This window comes from Capra hircus, chromosome 11 (genome assembly GCF_001704415.2).
Source record: "Capra hircus breed San Clemente chromosome 11, ASM170441v1, whole genome shotgun sequence".
Taxonomy (NCBI): domain Eukaryota; kingdom Metazoa; phylum Chordata; class Mammalia; order Artiodactyla; family Bovidae; genus Capra; species Capra hircus.
Window position 1 is genome coordinate 4,695,197 of NC_030818.1, and position 24,477 is coordinate 4,719,673.

The 24,477-nt window shown below is 45.2% G+C and overlaps 1 protein-coding gene across 2 annotated transcripts in view; it reads right to left on the bottom strand.

Moving 5' to 3' along the window:
- The window catches only part of AFF3 (AF4/FMR2 family member 3), a 576,000-nt gene that overhangs the window by 122,430 nt on the left and 429,093 nt on the right, over positions 1 to 24,477 (bottom strand). For both annotated transcript variants that reach the window (XM_018054921.1, XM_018054920.1), the window contains one exon: positions 10,738 to 10,789. In XM_018054921.1, the coding sequence (XP_017910410.1) occupies positions 10,738 to 10,789 (52 nt within the window). The remainder of the gene's footprint in view (positions 1 to 10,737; positions 10,790 to 24,477) is intronic.

Consider the following 24,477-nt stretch of genomic DNA (forward strand, 5'->3'; position numbering starts at 1 on the left):
GCGATTATTAGCACTCTATGCATTAAGAAGAAGCAAAGAACTGGCTCTTTAACTTGCAGATTTATGTTAACTATGTGGACATCTATTAAATTAATTGTGTGCTCTCCAAATATTGATCGGGGATTAAAAGGTAACTTTTCTTCATTGTGAGAAGCAAATGATGCCAGTAGGAAAATTTCCTTCTGCAGATTATATCCCATGATCACTGCCTGTAAAATTAAAACTGTCAGTTTAAGTGGATAAACCATGCTCATTTAAAGAGAAAAATGCAGTTATATAATTAAAATGAAAAGACTGCCTAATATGTGTGGATAATGTAATTACTGGAAGCTGCAGGCACACACACAGCCATTCAATTTGGATCCCTGCGCCTTACTTCCCTGAGTTAATGTATTTGTCATCTCTGAAACGCTGTCTGCAGTTGACACCATCTCAGCTGCTCCTTGTTGAATGTTGTAATCATGTGGCCTTGTCCTTACATCTTAGCTATAATAATTTCAACTAAGTACTTGCTGTGTCCAACCACCCAAGCTCGCCCTCCTCACGTGACAGGCAGAACTCATTTCTTAAACTTGCCTTTTATTTATTTACTTTTATTTTATTTTTGGCTTCAGTGAGTGGCATGCCAGATCTTAGTTCCCCAACCAGGGATTGAACCCGTGCCCCCTGAAGTGGAAGCATGGAGTTTTAACCACTGGATTTCCAGCGAAGTCCCAGAACTCATTTTTTCACTGAATGGGAAGATATGCAATATAATTCATCTCTCCCTTTTGGATCCACCAAAAAATTCTTTTAGTACTTTCAGGAACCACTTTGTCTTAAATCTTGTAACTCCATCACTTTCTTCCAAAGAAATACTGGTGTCCAGAAATGCTAAAACCCAGGGTCACAGGCAAGGAGGCGCCACACATATTTTGTGTCCTTGTTTAATTTACCCAAACAAGAACTCTGACTCTCAAATCATGTCATATTTCTAGTCAAAGGCATGAAAATTATAAGAATAAACATGAGACTGAACATCCATTTTCCTTAAACCTCCAAATTCAGTAAACCTGGTCACAATTCCAGTTCTAGAGATTACAGTCAGAATTCTACCATGTGTGAAAGGGGAGGCTGTGAAGAAATCCATTCTCTTGGTGTTGGAGATTTCTGGAAAGTTATAGCCTCAGTATGCCCTGGCATGAAGCTGCAGGCTTCCCAGGTGGCTCAGACAGTAAAGCATCTGCCCCCAGGGCAGGAGACCTGGGTTCGATCCTTGGGTTGGGAAGATCCCCTGGAGAAAGGCATGACAACCCACCCCAGTATTCTTGCCTGGAGAATTCCATGGACAGAGGAGCTCAGCAGGCTACTGTCCATGGGGCCACAAGGAGTTGGACACAACTGAGCATAAAGCAGTTGTTGACGTTTCTACAGAGACTGGAGAAATGTTTTTCTCCTAAATAGGTAGGTGAATTGTGTATTCATCTACAACTTTTGACCTTGGGTCTGTGTTTTTTGTCTTCTTTGTCAACACTTTTGATCTTCTGATAAGACTAATTTGAAAAATCGCAGTGTTTAATAAAAGAAATAGACTGAAAGTCATCTTTGATACTGAACAATAGACAGCAGGAAGTACTCTTAATTCAACTTAACATTACGCATCATTCACATATCCGTTCAGCAAGTACACAGCACCTCTGCTGTGCCAAATACAGTCCCTTCCCCTCAGGAAACTTCCAATCTGGTTGGTAGAGATATTTAAAAAAATAAATATAAGGCATAACTAAAACTATGATGAGACATAAGAAGAAATGTTAGGTTATCATGACAAGGACTAACAAGGGGCCCAAGTTAGATTACTGAAGGCTCCCTGGTGAAGTGGAATTTATGCTGCACCCCCAAGATGAGTAGGTATTAGCAGGGCAAAAAATGAGGGAGAAGAGGCCTATGGAGGCCCTAAGCCACCTGAGCTCAGCTTCCTGGAGGAGCTGAAATAAGGCCCATGGAGTGGAAATACCATGACCCATCTCAATGTGAAGCGAAGCGGAAGCCCTGAGTGAAGCCAGCCTGTGGAGGGTGCGGTCAGCTACCCTATGGGCTTTGGATTGTACCCCAAGTGGAATGGGAGCCCATTTAAGATTTTAAATTTAGGAATGACTTGATCTGATGTTGATGATCTGACTTGATCTTTTTAAAAAGATCCCTGTGTATTATAGAGGGGTAAGAAGAGAGACATGCTGGTTCCTACTGAACTGGTTTAGACCAACCAGGATAGAAAGAGGTGAGATGGATGGACTAACAGCTGTGAATTTATAGGACTTGGAGATAAAACTAACATTGGAGTGCGGAACGGGGGCGTCATCAAGGATGAGTCCGATGTTTCCAGACTTGAACAACTGGGTGTCTGGCAGTTCTAGGTTAGAAATGGAAACAATCACAAGGGGAACATATTTGTGTGTGGGTAGGAAGAGGGGTGGCAAAAACCAGAACTCCAGTTTAGCACAAACTGGATCTGAAATGCCTGTGAGACATCCAAGTGGAAAAATCAAGCAGGGCTGTGGTTCAGAAGAGAGCTCTGAGCTGAGGATATAACTTTAGAAACTGTGAGCATATAAAAACTGAAGGTTGTGGGAATTGATGAGATCACCCTGAGAGAGAGAGACAGACAGAGGAAGTGGGGAAGATAAATCAGGAGTAAATGATGAAAGACTCCAACATGCAAGTCTGGCTGGAGGAGGAGCAGTCAGCAAAGGAGTTTGAGAAGAGGACAGGCAAGAATCAAGGAGCATCTGATGCTCGAAACCTCCAGAAAAGTGGGATAAGCAACAGCTTTCAATGCTGTAAGTCTTCTGAAAAGAGACTTCAGAAGGAAAACGCCTGAAAAGAGCCCAGCCCACGTGGCTCTGCAGACCCACTGCAGACACTGTGACCCAGTGAGTAGTTCTGGTAGAGAGGAGGGGCAGAAAAGAGTTCAAGGAGTGAGTCCCCAGGTAACTGAGAGGAAACTCTTGAGAAGAGGAAGGCAGTGTCCTCCTGTGATAGGGAGAAGGGAGAAAAGTGAAGGAAAAGGTAGTTGTGTCCATCTGGTTACAGGAAGATGACGCTTTTGCTAGACGGCAGTCAGCATGGTATGCAGCAAGGAAGGAAAGGTGAATGAGGCACAGAATAAGATTCAGGTCATTCACTCAAGAAGTCAGGAAGACGGATAACTAAATCTCATATTATCAGTTCTGTGATGGAGGTGATTACAGGATCCTAAGGGAGAAAACTTAAAAATCCCATCACCAGTGAACTGTTATGTGTATATAATGTAATTCCTAGAACAGGCACTAAAAAAGCTATATAAAGAGGCACACTCAAAACTACTATATATAAACAGAAATGGAATTCTATAAATTGTTCAAGGAACCTATAGAAATTCAGGAAAAAGAAAACAGAAAAATGAAAAAATAAAGAGGACAGAAGACAAAAATAAAATGATAGATTAAGTCCTAACATAATTAATGATCATTAATGTAACATTATGTTACATTAATTTATATTGATTAGTTACCTTAATTTTCAACCAATAATTACATTAAATGTAAATGGTCCAAACACATTTAATTAAAAGACAGAAATTGCAAAGAGGATAAAAGATAGACAACCATATGTTGTCTGTAAGAAACTAATTTCAAATATAACAATATAGGTAGGTTGTAAGTAAAAGAATGGGAAAAGTTATATCATGCAAACATCGATTAAAAGAAACCAACAGCTACCACACTGACATCAAGTAAAGTAGACATCAGTACAAAGAAAGTTAGGAGAGCTAGAGTGGAACACCGGAGAAGGCAATGGCACCCCACTCCAGCACTCTTGCCTGGAAAATCCCATGGACAGAAGAGCCTGGTGGGCTACAGCTCATGGGGTCGCGAAGAGTCGGACACGACTGAGCAACTTCACTTTTACTTTCATGCATTGGAGAAGGAAATGGCAACCCACTCCAGTGTTCTTGCCTGGAGAATCCCAGGGATGGGCGAGCCTGGTGGGCTGCCGTCTATGGGGTCGCACAGAGCTGGACACGACTGAAGCGACTTAGCAGCAGCAGCAGCAGCAGCAGCAGCAGAGTGGAAGATGTGTGCCAAGTTAGTTGTGTCCAGCTCTTTGCAACCCTCTGGCTGTAGCCTGCCAGGCTCCTCTGTCCTTGGGATTCTTCAGGTAAGAATACTAGAGTGGGTTGCCATGCCCTCCTCCAGGGGATCCTCCTGACCCAGGGATGGAACCTAGGTCTCTTATGTCTCCTGCATTGGCAGGCAGGTTCTTTACCACTAGTGCCACCTGGGAAGCCCAGAGTGGCACATACATAATGATAAAAGGCCAATCCACCAAGAAGACGTAGCAATCCCAAATGCGTGCAGTGAATGTGTGCTATAAATCCCAAAATAACAGCAGTAAAACACGTGACGCGAAAACACTGATGGAACAGAAAGGAGAAATAGACAAATCCACAGTTGCAGTTGGAGGCTTCAGCACTCCTCTCCCAACAACTGATGGAGCAACTAGACAGAAAGTCAGCAAGGATATAGAATAACACAAGGACGACATCAACCAACAGGTTCTAACCGACATTTATGGAACACTCCACCCAACATCAGCAGAATATACATTCTTTCAAGTGCCCATAAAACATATGCCAATGTAGACCATATCTTGGGTCATAAAAAGTACTCGATATACTTATAAAAACTGAAATCATACAGGATGTATTCTTAGACCACAATAGAACCAGACTAGAAATCAATACAAGGAAGATCACAGGAAATCTCCGAACACTTGGAAATAAAACAACACACTTCTAAAAGCATCAAAGAGGATGTCTCTCTGAACTCAATCACCGTGAAAGTACAAACATAGAGAAATTTATGAGATGTATTGCTGAGAGTGAGATGCATAGCGCTGAATGATTATTCTTAAAACAGGACAATCACAAATCGATAATCTAGCCTCCCTCAAGAAAGTAGAATAAGAAGAGCAAAATAATCCAAAGCAAGTGCAAGGAGGGAAATCATAAAGGCAAGAAATCAATGAAATTGAAAGCAGAAAAACTGACAGAGAATATCAGTGAAACAAAAAGCTAGTTCTTTGGGAAGAACAATGAAATTGATGAAGCTCTAGTAAGACTGACAAAGAAAAAAAATTAAGATCAGTGTTAAGAATGAAACAGGGGCATGGATAAAGAAGTTGTGGTACACATATACAAAGGAATATTACTCAGCCATAAAAAGAACACATTCGAGTCAGTCCTAATGAGGTGGATGAACCTAGAGCCTGCTATACAGAGTGAAGTAAGTCAGAAAAAGGAAAACAACTATTGTATGCTAATGCATTTGTAGGGGCCTCCCTGAGAGCTCAGTTAGTAAAGAATCCACCTGCAATGCAGGAGGCCCCGGTTCAATCCCTGGGTCGGGAAGATCCTCTGGAGAAGGCATAGGCTACCCCCTCCAGTATTCTTGGGCTTCCCTTGTGGCTCAGATGGTAAAGAATCCACCAGCAGTGCAGGAGACCTGGGTTTGATCCCTGGGTTGGGAAGATCCCCTGGAGAAGGGAAAGGCTACCCACTTCAGTATTCTGGCCTAGAGAATTCCATGGACAGTCCATGGGGTCGCAGAGTCGGACGGACACAACTGAGTGACTTTCACTTTCACGGAATCTAGAAAGACGGTACTGATGAACCTATTTGCAGGACAGCAAAGGAGATGCAGACACAGAAAACAAACTTGTGGACACAGCGGAGGAAAGAAAGGGTGGGATGAATCGAGAGAGCAGCGTGGAAACACATACATGACCATATGTAAAATACATAGCCAGTAGGAATGTGCTGAATGGTGTAAAAAGCTCAAATCAGGTGCTCTGTGACAACCTAGAGGGGTGGGATGGGGTGGGAGGTGAGAGTGAGGTCAAGGGGGGGGGACACGCGTATGCCTATGGCTGATTCATACATGACAGAGACCAATGCAATATTGTAAAGCAGTTATTCTCCAATTAAAAATAAACAAATTAAAAAATTTTTAAAAGACTTTTAAAAAAAGAATGAAGCAGGGGCTGTCACTATAGATTCAGACTTCAAATGGACAATGAAGTAATACAACTCTGCTGCTGCTGCTAAGCTGCTTCAGTCGTGTCCGACTCTGTGGACCCCAGAGACGGCAGCCCACCAGGCTCCCCCGTCCCTGGGACTCTCCAGGCAAGAACACTGGAGTGGGTTGCCATTTCCTTCTCCAATGCATGAAAGTGAAAAGCAAAAGTGAAGTCGCTCAGTTGTGTCTGACTCTTAGCGACTCCATGGACTGCAGCCCGCCAGGCTCCTCCATCCATGGGACCCTCCAGGCAAGAGTCCTGGAGTGGGGTGCCACTGCCTTCTCTGAATACAACTCTACACACATAAATATGACAATTTAAATGACATCGTGGACGCTATTTCCCTAGCAGTCCAGTGGTTAAGACTTCACCTTCCAACCCAAGGGATGTAGGTTCAATCCCTAGTTGGGGAACTAAGATCCCACATAACTTGGGGTCAAAATCCAAAACATAAAACAGAAACACTGTGTAAAATAGATGACCAGGGCGGGTTTGATGTGTGAAGAAGGGCACCCAAACCCGGTGCTCTGAGACAACCCAGAGGGATGGGGGGAGGGAGGCAGAGGCGGGGGACACATGTATACACAGGCTCCCCGATTCATGTTGCTGTATGGCAAAAACCACCACAGTATTGTAAAGTAATTATCCTCCAATTAAAATAAATACATTAATTTTTAAAAAATGGTCCACGTCAAAAAATCTTAAAAAAAAATGACACAATGGATTAATTACTTGAAAAGCACATACCACCATAACCTACCCAATGTGAAATGATCTGAGAAGCCCTTTAACTATCAAGAAAATAGTTTCTAAAAGTTTCTAAAACTCTCCAAGCCCACATGGTTTCCCTGGAGAATTCTGACAAACATTTAAAGAAGAATTAACATTAATCTTATACAATTGCTTCAAGCAAAAGAAGAGCAGAAAACACTTAGCAATTCATGCTATAAGCCAGCATTACCCTTATGTCAAAACCAGACACAGACAATACAGAAAAAGAAACCTTTGGACCAGTATTTCTCATGAATATAAAAAGACAAGCACGTGAGGAAATGTAGAGCAAAAGGAATTCTCTAACATTGCTGGGGGCAGAGTCAGAAGGTACAACCATTTTGGGAAAATCTACTCAAACTGAACATCCTAGAGCATTTTTACTCTTGGGGACAGACCCACAAGAATGTTCCCACGTGCTCCCCAAAGACTTGTACAAGAACGTTAGTAACAACACTATCCCAATAGCCCTAAACGCCCTTGTGCCTGTCGGTAGGAGGTTGGGTAAGCAAATGATAGCATATGCATACGATGGATTAGGATCCAGCAATGGAAATGAGCAAACTTCACTTACATGCAATATCATGCGTGAGTCTTATAAACAAAATGCCGAGTGACAGAAGCCAGACACAACAGCACGCAGTCAGACTCCTACTGACGTCAACGTGAAAGACAAAGACAGTTATGATTCGGTGTTAGAAAGCAGGAGTAGTTACCCTGGAAAGAGATGGGGGAGACCCGAGAGACTGGTCATGTGTGTATCTTGATTTGGGTGCTGGTTACATGGGTGTGGTTTACAGATACTCATCGAGTCATAGTCTGAGGTTACGTGTAACTTTTATTGCGCGTGAGTGCTAAGTCACTTCACTTGTGTCCAGCTCTTTGTGACCCCATGGACCTTTGCCCGCCAGGATCCTCTGTCTATGGAATTCTCCAGGCAAGAATACTAGAGTGGGTTGCCATGCCCTCCAGGGGATCTTTCTGACTCAGAGATCAAACCCACATCTCTTAAGTCTCATGGACTGGCAGGCAGGTTCTTTACCACTAACGCCACCTGGAAAGTCCAACTTTTCATCTGGTCTATTCAAGCTGTGGTGGTTTAGTTGCTAAGTTGTATCCAGCTCTTGCAACCCTATGGACTGTAGCCTGCTGGGCTCCTCTGTCCATGGGATTCTCCAGGCAGTTGATGTAAAAAGAAGGGAAAAGCCTGTTGGATCTGGTGATATGAAGATTACAGGTGAGCACAAGTAGTGAGGAGGTGGTGGGCTGCAGGGATCTCATGTTAATTCCAGTTCTACATGACCAGCTCTGGAGCACAGAGCAGTTCAGGGACTGGGGCAAGGCTGCAGAGCTACTGGGGAGCAGAGCAGGGAGTTGAAGCCAGGGCTGCTGAGCCCACGCTCACTCAGTAAACTGGCCTGTCTCCGATTTTGAGGCTGTGAGGGTAAAGGAACATTAGACAGGAATATGCAAATACATTTGAGTCTGAGGCTACTTTCTGAAAAACACACAGGCGGAGCAACTCTATGCTCTTGCGGAAGTCCCTTGATCACAGCAGCTACACAGGCTGGTGACCAACCGTCACAAGGACGACCTGGTGTCATGTAAGAAAAGGCCAAGGATTTCAGTGCACTGCATTTACCAAGGCAGGGAAAAGTTCTTGAAAGATTTGGGGCTAAGGGACAGACTCTGATCATATCTGAAAAACCCATTTATGTAAGATGCTTAATTATCTCTCCATGCCAGAGAAAGGCAATTGTGTATATGTGCTGTGTGTGTGCAGAGCCTCCACTCTTTTAGGGGCACAATCATATTTTGGTCTTGAAGAGAAAACAAAATTCTGTATCATCAGTCTTTATTTATCTACTTCCCTTTTTTTCTTTTGAAAAGCTTTATTATTTATTTATTTGGCTGTGCCAGGTTTTAGTTGCAGCATGAGGATCTTTAGTTGCTGTCTGCGGGATCGGATTTGGGTCCCCTGATTGGAAGTGTGGAGTCTTAGCCACTGAACCACCAGGAAAGTCCCATTAGTCTTTTTTTTAAAAGCATGAGAATTATAATTTTGTGATTATATAAAGGCCAAGCTACACACCCAAACACACACACAAAGGATAACACATATTCAGTGTTAGGACAATCAATAAACTGCCGTATACAAAACCACTGTCTGGAGTCTTAATTACAAGGGAGGATTATGGTATGAAAACCGTTCACTCTTTCATTGCAAATGACAGGAAGACGTATACATGTAGGGACCAAAAGCAAGAAGAAAGACCTGACCAGCATATTCACAGAACAGTATTTCCCATGGCTACAGAGTGGGAAGGAGTAGCTAATGGAGCGAAATGGGTAAGCTGAAAGTTCCCACTGCCTTAGACTATCTGTCTGGTCCATCCTTGAATTTTTAAACTGTGTTTTCAGTAGAAATACTTTCTGGTAATAGTCCAGGAAATTCTTTCCAAATTAACACTTGCTGAATGAAACAGTCTGTAAACCACTTTTCCAATATGAAGGGTACACAATCTACACGTTTGCTGTACATTCCACGCTAAGTACACTGCGGAATGTACTTAGTCTGAACGTCCACTGGGGAAAGAGACACAAGAGATGAGATCCTTTGCTTATAGATATGAAGATGATGACCAACATGAGCGACTCATTCCCTAGTTCTGCCAAGATCATCTGGCCTGCTGGGTGCACCCAGAAACAGATGGGTCCACCTCTAAACAACCAAAAGCCTGAGTGGTCCTCCTTGCTCAAAACTCCTTCGCTTGGGCCTTTCTTTGCTGGCCCATCTAGTTTCAAATGGCACTGAGCTCTGTCCTGTACTCAGTCCGTTCTTCGATGCCTCACCTTCTCTTACGGGGTGGGAGGCTCTTCTGTGACCCCACAGCTCAGGTACTCTTCCTGGATGTTTCCTTTGACTTTGATCTCCCCTTGGTACACTCTCTCGGTACCTTATTTGCGTTTGGATGTCTAGACGGCTGTGTGACGTGAGTGGCATTCCCTGATAGCTCTGCATAAAATCCACTATTCCAAGATCAACTGAACAGTGCACGTGTCTCGTATCACATGTAAAAATGACACAGAAAACCTCTCTGAATTGTCTTTATACCGATCACATTTATCCCAACTTGACACAATACAAAATAGGTGATGAGGAAAAGGAAACAGAAGCGGAGGAAAATCTGCCTTTCAAGTTTTCAAACTTGCTTTAAAATACAAACATTTCCTGAAATGCAGAAGTGAAAGTAATGAATGTTAAGTGGGTATTTTTTCACCTTAACTGACTGATCAGAAGAGTATTTATAAACCCCTGACTGATGTCTGGAGCTGATAAATCAACACCAGAGGAGAAGGTTTCAAGCACATTTATCACTTAAGACAAACAGGCTATTCTGAGTGTGATTATTTTTTATTCATCACTTTAGCTTACCTCTGCATTTGCTCCTGCTCAGTGTTAATAGTATCTGTGGAAGACTTCTCAATATTTAATGCTACAGCATACTTACTGCATGCTGATGAGGTGAAACTCACACATTTGATCTCCAGAAAGCCAGTAACCTTTCCAAAAAAAGTTTCTATCTCACACTGAAGCCTGATCCCAGGCGGCTTCCATGTAAATAGCTGCTGTTGGCTTCAGTGCCATGAAGATACAGAATTACAGCTTTAAGCGAAATTAAAGGCCAAGATATTTATATTTGAACAGGCTGGCTGAACGGCACAGAATCCTGTCATCAGCCGAGAACACCCAGCAGCCAAGGGTATTGCAATCTAGCATCCATACGGCTCAACACCCAGGACCGTCTACTGGGTCAGCACTACCATGTCACATTCAAAGAACTGCAACATGAAAGCACATCTTACCTGTTCATTCTCCTCTTCATCGCTGCTTAGCTTAAGGTCATCTTCTAGCATTCTGAAAGAGGGAACACAAAGGTACAGATACTTAGCAAATTCAAGAGACTTCAGCACCAAAATATGTGTGTTAGAGCAACGCTTCAGTAAGGAGTGTAGTTTTTGTTGTTCAGTCGCTGAGTTGTCTCTGACTCTTTGCAACTCTATGGGCTGGAGATCAAACCAGTCAATGCGAAAGGAAATCAACCCTGAATATTCATCGGAAGGACTGATGCTAACATTGAAACTCCAATACTTTGGCCACCTGATGTGAAGAGCTGACTCATTGGAAAAGACCCTGTTGCTAGGAAAGATTGAGAGGAGAAGGGGGCGATAAAGGATGAGATGGTTGGATAGCATCATCAACTCGATGGACATGAGCTTGAGCAAACTCTAGGAGATAGTGAAGGACAGGGAATGAGTGTATTAGATTTCCTTATTGAAAAAATGTTTCCTTTCGAGCCCTTTTCCTCCAATGCCACATTATGAAAATGAACCCTCAGGACAGCCATAGGACATGACAGGATGCTTCAAGAATATGAAATTTTAAATAAACAGAATCAAACAGGTGCTTTTCCTTGTGAAATTTTAATTCCATGATTGTTTGTTCATTGTTTCCCATGTGGCAGGGGCTTGACCATATCTCTATTATTATTGGCAGGAAACAGAGGAGGAGAATGGGCAGAACCTTGCCAAGAGCTAGAAAATAGTAAACTTGAGTTCTCGGTGCAGCTGTTTGGCGTTCCCCATCAAAGATCTGGAGAAAAACCACTGTCTGACCATCCTCCTGGATGGGGAAAAATCAAGTAGCAGGAAACTTTCTGAAATATCTTGTCCCTCAGGTGCGTCATGACAGATCCAGTGGGAAAGCATATTTTTGGGTCCATGAAAGTTAAATCCATGCTTTCAAACTGTGGTGCTGGAGAAGACTCTTGAGAGTGCCTCGGATTGCAGGAAGATCAAACTAGTCAACTCTAAAGGAAATCAAGCCTGGATATTCATTGGAAGGACTGATGCTGAAGCTGAAGCTCCAATAATTTGGCCACCTGATGCAAAGAGCCAACTCATTGGGAAAGACCTTGATGCTGGGAAAGATTGAGAGCAGGAGGAGAAGGGGATGACAGAGGATGAGACGGTTGGATGGCATCACTGACTCAATGGACATGAGTTTGAGCAAACTCTGGGAGACAGTGAAGGACAGGGAAGCCTGGTGCACTGCAGTCCACACAGTCACAAAGAGTTGGACACATCTTAGTGACTGAACAACAAAAACTTAAAAGTCAAAAATTTTAAAAAAAATCTGAAAAAGAATAGATACATGTATATGTATAATTGAATCACTTTGCTGTACACCTGAAACTAACACAATATTGTAAATCAACTATACTCAAATATAAAGTAAAAATACAGGACGATGATAGATATATAAAAAATTAAATTTTAAAAAGAAACTAAATTCAAATGTTATTATTTCTGATGATGACGAAACTGTATTCTTATCAGCACTGCTGATTTATTTCTTTATAGAATAATTATTTTCACAGGACGTCATTCAAAAGAAATCTCACTAAGACGCACATCTAAACACAGATGAGTGCAAAACTGCTCTGCCTGAAGCAAGGGGAAGAGTCCATTTGGGGATGGACACCAGGGCTCCAGGGATCAGTCTGGAGGCACTGAGGCCCTGTGCTGGAAAGGCCTCACTGTCCTCTCTGAAGTTACCTTCACAGTCCAAAGCCTGGGACTCCCCTGGTGGTCCAGGGGCTAAGGCTCTGTGCCCCCCATGCGGAGGGGAACTGGATCCACGAGACACAACTAAGGGTTCAGACGCTGCAGCTAAGATCCAGTGCAGCCAAATAAATACCTTTTTAAAAGTCCAAAGCCTGACCCCTAAAATGTGCTGTTTCCTTTAAAAGTTAATTATAGGCCTATTGTTGATAAATTCCTCTGATTATTTAAAATTTTTTTTGATAGAAACCGTTTTAAAAGCCCTTTATTGAATTTGTTACAATATTGCTTTTGTTTCACGCTTTGGTGTTTTTTGTTTTTTTTTTTCGGCCAGAGGCATGTGGGAGCTTAGCTCCCTGACCAGGAATTGAACCTCCACCCTCTTGCCTTGGAAGGCAGAGTCTTAACCACTAGAAATGGAAGTCCCTTCTGAATAGCTTTAGTAATTTCAGTGACTTTTGGGATAAGCTTGGGGTAAAGGTCTGCCAGGGCAAGGTGTTCTGCCCCAAACAGCCCCTCACCAGCCCCATTTCCCTCTTTGTGAAGTGAAGGGTTATAAAGCTGGGCATCTGCAAGGTCCAGTCCTGTTTTAGAGTCTTTGAGTCCACAAAATAAATTTGCCCCTCATTTCCTAAAGTAGAAAAACTCTTGCATTTGTTCTAAAGAGCACGACTGTGAAATTTCCAAGCAATTTTCCTGTACCATTTAAGCCGTAACCATTAGGGCACCAAATCCCCCCCGCAGCTGTGGCCATTCTACCAGTAGTAAGTGGTATCCTTTATTACTTGAGCCAGAAGCAAACAAGCCAAGCGCCAGCAAAGACTGCACAGTTGCACTTAACTGCCTTTACATCCGTGTGGCTTATCACTCATTTCTCCCAACCTCATGAATTCATACGCGGGCTTCACAGAGAAGAGACACCATTAGGGTTTATTAGGGCATTGCTGGGAAAGAACCTAGGAGGGCACTGTGTGTCCTTTGTCCTGGGACCCTAGTGACCAGCAGGGTGGTGGCACAGAGTACAATACCTGTTGGTTGCCTGGGCGCCTATCACAAGATGACTTTCTTACCTAAAGGCATAATTCCCTTCTGAGGAAAAGGACAGCTTCTGTTCCCCTACTGCCTGTCCTGGGGTCATGTGTCAACCGAAATTTGGTTTAATCTTGAGGACTGCTCTGTAAGCACTGGATGTGGAAAGCGTGGGTGGGAAGGTGGAGGGAAGGACAACATCATGGTTAAGAAGCCCTTGTTAGATAGAAGTTATGTCAAGGGTGACTGAGGAGTTCATCTCTGTATGGACAACACTGTGTACAGATTTGAAGACCACTGTCAACCAGAGGAAGACACCCCGACATGCCCCAGAGCCAGGGTTTTTAGCTTGGTTGCACACCAGTCTTCTGTGAGCTGGTCCCTGGGAGCTGTGCAGAGAAAAGAGTACGTGGCCGTTTGCCTCTGAGGATCCAATTAAAGTCCAGAATGTCTTGAAATAGGAGGAACTGGTGGTGGGAATACCGAGTTCAACAGCTTATTCACGTTGCACAGCACCCCAGGAAGCTGGCTGCCAGCAGCACCCGGACCGCAGTTATGAAGACAGTCACCACCGTCCGGAGCTCAGATGCCAACAGGCACACGCAGAGGCGACTCAGGCTCAAGCCCCCTGAGAACACGCCCGGCCCTTCTGCTTTGTTCTGGCCACAGCAGAGTCCCTCTGACTCAACTTCCAAAGCACAGCGCATGTCCCTTTCAATGCTGGGAACGTCAACGTGGCTTCTTAGAGAGCCTGAGGAGGACCTGAAGGGTATCTGAGGTTACAGAGGGAAAGAGAAAAGCTGGGACCACTTAAGACCCTCAGAACTGTCCCCACTGGGTGCAGACTGTGGCTGGAGGCCACCCTCCACCCACATCCACACTCACCATCAGAGCAGTCCCACCCATTGACAACATATTTATCATCTATTTTCTAAAGGCAATAGATGAGCTTAAGTAAGTTAAACAACAATAAATAACAACAAAAGCTTTAAACCAAGAGTGAAAGAAAATGCAGGCTAAGTGTTGGTGAGGACTCAGGGCAGGGGTTGAAGGCTGACTCCAACACTCTGAAGCACTGAGCTCGGTGACTGGGGCGGAAGAGGAGGGCTTGTGGCTTGCAGGGCACGCCTGCATCTCTAAGCCCCTCCAGCTGGGCCCCACCAGGCTCCCCGCTTCCAGGTCCCTCGGCCCCTCCCCTATACATCCCTGCGGTGCCCTCCTAGGTATCCCAGCCCCTGTCCAACAGTAGCAGCTCCCAAGGTGGCAGGCCTGCTGAGCACTTTCTAGACGTGAGCTCGTTCAGTCCCACAGCATCTCCTTGAGGGGGATGCTGCCGGGGCAGCGGTCCTCAGGGGTCAGACCACCCTGGGAGGAATGCTGGCTTTGCATTCAGCAGGTCCTTTCTCAGTGGGTTTCCTGAGAAATCGTTACAGAATCCTTGGAAAGTGCTTAGTGCAGAAGCTGGTTCAGAACCAACAGTCAACACACGTTCATTTTTCATGAATATTCCTCTTTTACCTCTGAGGATAAAGCCTTGGAGCATTTAGGAAACTTGCATGTGTCAACAATTTGGGACAGAAGATGTTTCTGTAATAATGCCTTAAAAGTAAGCCATGTGCTCTATTTTCAGGCCACCCTGAGAAGAAAAGATGACGTTTTCTGGAGATTGTGGAGGGGGGACATATTTCACGATATAATTGCTGCCATGGTTGATGGATCTGATGTGACTTTATGTCTACAGAGGGCAAAAAGCACAGCCATCAGTCCGAGCGCACAGGAGATGTGTCCTGGAGCCTGGGGTTGGTCACATGACACAGGGTCCCTTAGCAGAGCTCACAGTCTGATGACAGTAGGGATGCTGAGATAAAACAGTTGATAAAATAAAACTCTGCGAATGAAGGCCAGAGAGCAGAGGTGAAGCCAGAGGTGCAGCGAAACCTGGCCTTCACGTCCTGAGTGCCCGAGGAACTGTCCCACTGTGTCTGGACCACTTCTGGCCAGCACCTGGTGGTGACTTCATGGTGGAGTCTGGTTGGACAGCTGAGAACCAGGACCCTGACAGGACTGAGGCGGGACTTCATTTTAAACACGCATCTAGGTGATTCAGATTCTATTCATTTCTCACTGGCACAATGTGTAAACAGTTTCTTAACATTATTGTCCCAGGAAGGTTACAACATGCCCCCTGAGCAGCTGGTGTGTGTGCACGCTCAGTTGTGTCTGACTCTTTAGCGATCCCATGGACTATAGCCCACCAGGCTCCTCTGCCCATGGGATTTCCCGGGCAAGAATACTGGAGTGTTTTCCCTACTCTAGGGGTTTTCTCCACCCCGTGATCGAATCTGTGTCTCCTGCACTGGTTTATTGCTATACCACCTGTACAAAGGGTCCGCTGGGAGCTGTGCAGAGAAAAGGGTGTGTGGTCGTTCGCCTCTGAGTTCTGATGGGGAACCCAGTACAAACACTTCTCTTCACAGTTTGCCAAGTCCCACCTCGGGTGGACCACTCTGTTTCTGGAAGTGAAGGATGAATGAAAACAGCGCCTCACCACTGACAGCAGGATTACCATCCAAACTCCCAATCACTTACTCGTTCCATCTTCTGCATTCTTTCGTGGTGGGCACCTGTCTTTGGAAAGCATTCTGTCTTCCAGGGCTGGTTCTTCTCACACATTACATTCAAACCAGTACCAGCATTTTTAAGGGCCTTAACATTTTGAAGGTCTGGCGTAACTAATTCTCACGGAACTCAATTGCCTCATCTGAAGGTAAGGCTCTCAGAAAAGTGAGGATTTCAATACAACCCTTGCAATGTGGACAGAGGAGCCTGGCGGGTCACAGTCTAGAGGTTTGCAGAGTCAGACATGACTGAAGTAACTTAGTATGAAGCATGCACTTGAAACTTTAATATTTGAAGACGGTAGCTCTGGCTCAGTGGGAAAGAATCTGCCAGGCAGACCCCTTGGTGGGGAAGATCCCCTGGAGGAGGAAATGGCAACCCACTCCAGTATTCTTGCCTGGGAAATCCCATGGACAGGGGAGACTGGAGGGCTACAGTTTGTGGGGTTGTAAAGATTCGTACACGACTGAACTCTCTCACACACACGACTTTATGTTGTGGCTGCTGCTTATATTTTTGATGTCCACAATTCCTCAGGAAGCAGAAATAGTAGCCTACCCTTCACAGATGGCCCTGCTCCTAGGGCTCATCTTTTTACACAGGTATTGCAAACAGCCACATTAACTACCTTCAAATATGACGGCAGTCATTTCACACAGCAGCGGTTTTTAATTAATAGTATTTCCCTGGAATTGCTTGTCATTTGGGGCCTTTATCAGATCTGAATCCTGCAGTCCTTTAACGTTCATTTCATGTTCTTAATGGCTTCTTAAAAATCAGATTTTTAATTGGGCTGTTTGGTTTGCATATTTGCTTCTATAGCTGGTGCTTCTACGATCTCCACCTGTTTGAGATTTAAAGCCAAAGACAAATGCTTATGACTCCCTATTAAACATATTCACATATGCAAATATCTATTCTAACAATGTGGCATGTTTAACCTACCTGTCACACAAGTTCATCCCTCTGAAGGAATTCCCCGAGCCTTCCTCTCTGCTGCTTGGAACACAGGAGGCGAACTTATAAATCTCATCTCCTTGTTTCTGAAGTCCACTGCTCTGTCAAGGTTAGTGCTACCATCTGCCTGGGCTTATTTTCACTAACAGGTGACACCCTTCCTCTCTGCGTTTGTTCAGAAGAATTCAGCTTGTGCTCTTCCCCGGTTAACTGAGAACCCAGGTGGCCTAGGGCAGGCTCAGCCAGAGTTGGGGATGTAGTGCATCCAGGTGACAAGCAAGGGAACGTAGCCTGGAAGCCAATGCAGAGATCGGGAACAAGACAAAGGTGGTCTATACAGATGGCCTGAGACGCCTCCAACTTTGAGCCTCTCCTACCGCGTGTCACGTCGACACCTTTCAAAGCAGTGCTGGTTCATGGGAAGATGGCATCTGCGCACACAAGTCTTTCTGGATCCCCTCTTGCCAGGATTGGTTCCAGCTGTTCATGAAATCGCAAACTGTCTTCTCAACTCTTTCATCCATGTTCACTCCGGGGTGAAAGAGTGCTGTAGCTTTTCTGTGTATGGCCTCAGTTTTTCTTAAGGACATTAAGTTCCAATGGTCCTTTTCCTCTACCAAGTCTACCTGCCGTCTTGATACAGGCCTGTCTTCCCTAGGGGACAGCATCTCCTAGCATTTCCTACCACTTAAGACCCTCGCAAAAGCCAGCCCCATTAGGAATCCTGCAGACCCTGGTGAGAAAATCAAGCAGATAGTCTCACGCGTGTGTACGCTTAGCCGTTCAGTCATGTCCGACTCTTTGCAGTCCACAGACTGTAACCCATCAGGTCCTCGGTCCATGGGATTCGCCAGGCAAGAGTATGGAGCGGGTTGCCATACCCTTCTCCAGGGGATCTTCCTGTCCCAGGGACTGAACCCAGATATCCTGCATTGCAGGCAGATTCTTTACCATCTGAGCTCCAGGGAAGCCCGGGTAGTCTAAAATCTAGTATCAATACATTAATATAGAATAAGCGGAAATCAAAGGAAGGTGAAAATCAACACTAATACAAGGACACAGCCTGTGGCCCTGGAGTGTGGGTGGTGGGATGCGGTTGGCCAGCACTGAGTCTGAGTTCTGTCCCTAACCAGCTCTGTGAACTTGGGAAAATCATTCACTCATTCTGGACATGGTTTCCTCAGCTCTAAAATTAAGCTGGGATAAAATGAACTCTACAAACTCTTGTGGCTCTAAATTCTGACTCTCTGCCTCTACCAACAGGTGGAAAGTCCAGTTAGACTGTTGGGAGTTTAGAGAGTTCCCTGGATCTGAGTTGACATGACTCATTTAAAAGTAAAACTGCCAGGTTGATTAAAGGGTCCAAGTTCCACACTGGAGCCAGGAGCCTGGAGTGAAGTCCAGTCATTTCTTTGAATGCCTACTTCCTCACATGTCAGGTGAAACATTTTACATGTTTTTTCTTAAATTTACATAAAAATGAACACGGCAGTGCTTTTAGATGGTAGAGTGCTACAGAGTGTTTGACTATTTCTAGAAACATCTCAGATATGCAGATGACACCACCCTAATGGCAGAAAGCAAAGAGGAACTAAAAGCCTTTTGATGAAGGTGAAAATGGAGAGTGAAAAAGTTGGCTTAAAATTCAACATTCAAAAAACTAAGATCATGGCATCCAGTCTCATCACCTTATGACAAGCAGACGGGGAAAAAATGGAAACAGTGACAGATTTTATTTTCTTGGGCTACAAAATCACTGTGGATGGTGACTGCAGCCACAAAATTAAAAGACGCTTACTCCTTGGGAGAAAAGCTCTGACATACCTAGACAGCGTTATTAAAAATCAGAGACATCACTTTGCTGACATAGGTCTGTATAGTCAAAGCTATGGTTTTTCCAATAGTACATACAGATGTGAGAGTTGGATCATAAAGAAGGCTGAGCACCAAAGAATTGATGCTTTCAAATTGCAGTGCTGGAGAAGACTCTTGAGAGTCCTTTGGACAGCAAGGAGATCAAACCAGACAATCCTAAAGGAAATGAACCCTAAATATTCACTGGAAGGATTGATGTTATAGCTGAAGCTCCAATATTTTAGCCACCTGATGCCAATATTTTGAGATCACCCCTTCCTCATTGGAAAAGCCCCTGATGCTGGGAAAGAGGAAGAGAAGAGAAGGGGGCAGCAGAGGATGAGATGGTTGGATGCCATCATTGACTCAACGGACATGAGTTGGAGGAAATTCTGGGTGATAGTGAAGGACAGGAAAGCCTGGTGTGCTTCAGTCCACGGGGTCGCAAAGAGTCAGACACAACTTATCAACTGAACAACAATAAGAAACAGGTCTTGTGTGATACGGTGTGAAGGACGGAGCCTTGCCGGCAAGCACCACCTGCACTGAGTCTACAATAACCAAGCACCTTCCCAGGAACAAAGGCTTTTGTGCGAGGTGGTCATGAGAACTGGACCGGGAGGTAGAGGCAGCGCCCCACCTGGCTCGAGACCAGGGAAGTGTTCCTTCTTCTGTTACAAACTAACCCGTTGTCTCTAGATATTTTCTAGATTCTTCCTTTTTATAGTGGAATGTGATCCCAAACACACATCTATCGGCTTTGGGGCAGTTAAAAAAAACTAGACTCATATTTTTCTTTTCTCCTAAGAGCATCTACAAATAAAATCAGACAGCACATATGCTAAATGATGAGCAGAGCAGCTCAGCAATTTGCTGAGAACCCCCAACAAGCCTTCGCCAAGTGCTCTGGGCTCTGTTTCGTGTAGCACTGGAAGCATATGTCCTCTTAAACACTCTGTGTCTGCAGGAGCCTTCATTCTTTCTAAGGAACAATGTGTCCCCGAGCTCCACTGCAAAGGCACATTTAGAAAAGCACGTAGTCACAGGCCATTCTTCCACGTAACTGAAACAAGGAGCTGGCGGCCAAGTGTACCGAGCAGTTCCTCACCAGATCAGTCTTCCAGGGCAGTAAGGACCCCGAGGTGCTGTGGCAGAATGTTTACAGAGGAAAGCGAACTTGGCAGGCCCGCTGCTCTGACCTCCAGCGCCTAGGGCAGCAGGAAGCTCCCTGAACAGGAGCCTTGGGACTCAAAGCTGGGCCAGCGATTCTTAGCCAGCTGAGGGCTTGTTAAGACACAGGAGGCTGGGCCCGCCTCCAAGTGTGGGAATGCCCCCCCATATTTGCATTTATAATAAGTCCCCGGGTGATACAGAGGCTGCTGGCCAGAGGCCACACTTTCAGAAGCACTGGGCTAGGCCGTAACCTCCTGCCCACAAAGGTTTATTACATCCCGAGTCAGGCACCGAGAGCAGAGAGCCTGTGGGATGGTCCCTCGAGTCTCCTCTGAGGACTTACTGGGGCCTGTGGTCTGGGTCAGGGGGCCTGCAGCCCTGACACTCAGACACATCCCAGTGTGGATTCCTCCCTAGATCTCTCCCAGCTTGACCTGGGCCGAAGGGTGGGATGACACCACCCTTATGGCAGAAAGTGAAGAGGAACTAAAAAGCCTCTTGATGAAAGTGAAAGAGGAGAGTGAAAGAGTTGGCTTAAAGCTCAACATTCAGAAAACTAAGATCATGGCATCTGGTCCCATCACTTCATGGGAAATAGATGGGGAAACAGTGGAAACAGTGTCAGACTTTATTTTGGGGGGACTCCAAAATCACTGCAGATGGTGACTGCAGCCATGAAATTAAAAGACACTTACTCCTTGGAAGGAAAGTTATGACCAACCTAGATAGCATATTCAAAAGCAGAGACATTACTTTGCCAACAAAGGTCTAGTCAAGGCTATGGTTTTTCCAGTGGTCACGTATGGATGTTAGAGTTGGACTGTGAAGAAAGCCGAGTGCCGAAGAATTGATGCTTTTGAACTGTGGTGTTGGAGAAGACTCTTGAGAGTCCCTTGGACTGCAAAGGAGATCCAACCAGTCCATTCTGAAGGAGATCAGTTCCTGGGTGTTCTTTGTAAGGATTGATGCTAAAGCTGAAACTCCAGTACTTTGGCCATCTCATGCGAAGAGTTGCCTAATTGGAAAAGACTCTGATGCTGGGAGGGATTGGGGGCAGGAGGAGAAGGGGACGACAGAGGATGAGATGGGTGGATGGCATCATCGACTTGATGGACAAGAGTTTGGGTAAACTCTGGGAGTTGGTGAAGGACAGGGAGGCCTGCTGCTGCTGCTAAGTTACTTCAGTCGTGTCCGACTCTGTGTGACCCCATAGACGGCAGCCTACCAGGCTCCCGTCCCTGGGATTCTCCAGGCAAGAACACTGGAGTGGGTTGCCATTTCCTTCTCCAATGCATGAAAGTGAAGTCGCTCAGTTGTGTCCAACCTTCAGCGACCTGGCGTGCTGCAATTCATGGGGTAGCAAAGAGTTGGACACGACTGAGCGACTGAACTGAACTGAAAGGGTGAGATCCCAGAGAGAACCAGGGAGAACTCCTCTCACTCACTCCCACATCTGCTAAGGGAAAGACCTCATTCACCCAGCCCGCTGAGCCTGACTCACTGGATACAAGCTCCCAAGGCTCGCACCTGCCCTCAGAATGTTGGAGTAGCCAGGCCTGGAGACCAGTGACCCAGTGAGCCCCTGAGCAGAGCACTGGAGGAGGAGGGCCGTGCTGGCTTCAGGCTCCTGCAGGGGTCAGATGGAGTCGAGGAAGGTGATCCTCAGGCATGGTGGGCCAGGGGATGGAGGGAGATTATATCCTGCACTCCCATGGTGTTCTTTTTGAAAAGTGACACACACACACGGTTCAAAACTCCCACTAAAGGTAAACTATCCAGGGGAATGTCTTCCTCCTTCCTGTCCCTACCTACTTACTTCCCAGTCTTGCCCCTGAAGTCACCACTGTCTGTAGTTCCTTATGTATGTATGACTTCAGGGTTTATGCATTAACCAGCAAACATTAATGCAGCACCGTGGGCCCCTTAGAGTTGTGCTCAGTCGTGTTCGACTCTTTGCCACCCGGTGGACTGTAGCCCACCAGGCTCCTCTGTCCATGGGATTTTCCAGGCAGGAATACTGCAGTGGGTTGCCATTTCCTCCTCCAGAGGATCTTCCCGACCCAGGGATCGAACCTGCGTCTCCTGTATCTCCTGCATTGGCAGGCAGATTTTTTTTACAACTTGAGCCACCTAGGATGTCCAGTTCAAGCCTAACAGGTCACTAAAATGTTCTAATAGCCATGCGAAAAAAAGTAAAAACAGGTAAAATTAATTTTACAACATATTCAACATATATAAATCACCATTATCATTTCAGTGTGATAACATATACATTTCCAGGGCTCAACAGTCACGTCTGGCCAGTGGCTGCCAGACTGTGCAAGACAGGCTCAGAGCTTCTGCAGACGGTGAGGACTGCTTGTATCTCGAGGAAGTGTCACGTCCCTGCCCCCCCAACCTTCAGCTCCTCTTTGCCTCTTTTAGGGGTCACTCTTCTCTACATTTCCTTCCCCACGGGGTACACTGGATAAGCCTGTGAAGGTAAAGACCCTGATAACTCAAGAGTGTGGAGGAGTTGAGCAGGAGAAAGGCAAGGCTCTGGTCAGAACAGATGTAAATGTGTCCCCCTGTTGACAATTCCTGGTGGGGACAGGGACTCCAAAGGTCAGTTAAATATGTCAGTGACCCATCTTGCTCCCAATTCTGAGGACACTATCTGCTCGGGACCTGACACACCACAGTGTCTTATGGAAGAGCTGTGAGGAGAAACCAGTGCACAGCTGCAGGCGGTTCAATTCAGGAGCCACAGCCTCGGAAAATGGAGCAGGGGCAGCTTGGCAAATACACTGTGTAAAATGCTGACCACTTGACAAGGCAAGTCTGCCTACTCACTTCTCTCATTGATCATGTCCCCACTTCTCTTAGATGTAGTATGGACCCATCTTACCAAAGTTATTTGAAATATCCCAGTGTTTTTTTTTTTTTAGTTACCTATTTTTAAAAGTGTGCTGGCTGTTCTTTTTATTTGGAATTGCAGTTCTAGCAAGGGGATCTGGGCAGCTGTGCCCAGTTTCCTTGAACAGTTCAGGCCTCTTTCCACCCAAAAAGCTGTAAGCACAACACGCAGTTGGGATGATTGTGAAAACAAGAAAATGCTCCCTCTTTTCCCTTCAGGGCACTGTAGATTATAAAGTAGCTTTCTCAGAACTATTAGACTCGAAAATTGCTTCCTCCTGAAAGAATAAGAGGGAAAGAGGACTGGCTGGACTCGATCATCTCTATCAAAAACAAGTCGGACTTCAGAACGAGTACTTGAAGGGAAGCCTTGCTCCTCAAAGCTGGTTTTAAAATTCCCATCTTTGTCTGTTACAGGGACTTAGAAAATTAGCTTCTGAACTAATGTTTTTGGTATTAGAGGATTCTAATACCTCTAATTCTAATTAGAGGTTTCTAAGGCATGATGAATTCAAGTTCTGCAGACCTGGGAGAGAGGTCAGGGGACCTTGACTGGGAACTTGGAGTTTCCTATGCTGCCCAGACTTGACCATGGGCATTTCTTTACATGAACCTCTTAGAAGGGGATTGTGTACCTACCCCGAGGGGAATGAGAAATGAGATCTGCACCGATTGGGCTCCAGTCGGTGATGCCAAATGTTGATGGTCAGTAAATTGGAAACCTGGTTGGCTATTTCTGTTTCCTAACTAGTGGCTTGCTTATTTCATTCATAACTTTTGACAGGAAGGACGTATTGAATCTGGAAGGGTCATACATAGGGCGGGCAGGTTAAGATGCATTCTTTTGTTCACAATACTAGTTTTTGCATTGTTATGGCGATTGCTATTGACAAGCTGACTGCTGAGACAGCCTCTAATTAACAGATTTATTTGAACAGATACCCTGTGACGGTTAGGAAACAGAGTCGAGCATAATGTCCTAATAAGTGAAGGCAGGCATGCTGAACTACACTCACGTCACATGCTCCCTGAGTATGGCCTAACACAGTGGTTTCTAGACTTTATTACACAATGGAATCACTTGGGATCTTTAAAAAAATATCAATGCCAGGCTCCCGCTCCACCCCCACATTCTGATGTAACAGATCTGGGATGTGATCTGGGCATCCAGAATTTTAAAAGCTCCCAGGATGATTCTCATTTATAGCCAAACATAGGAACCACCGTATAACACAACGAACTGGATGGTCTGCAGAGGGGAATATCCTGAATAGCTTGGGTCCTTGGAAAAAGTCCCAAACTCTGAGTTTTAGTCTGTCCGCTAATAAAAAGGCATGAAAGTCAAGACACAAATGAGACAGTAGAAGTGAAAGCACACTGGAAACTGGAGAGCCTCCTAGGGGTTTCTCATCCATGAGGTCAGCATCACCTGGGTGTTGAAACACTGACTCATGG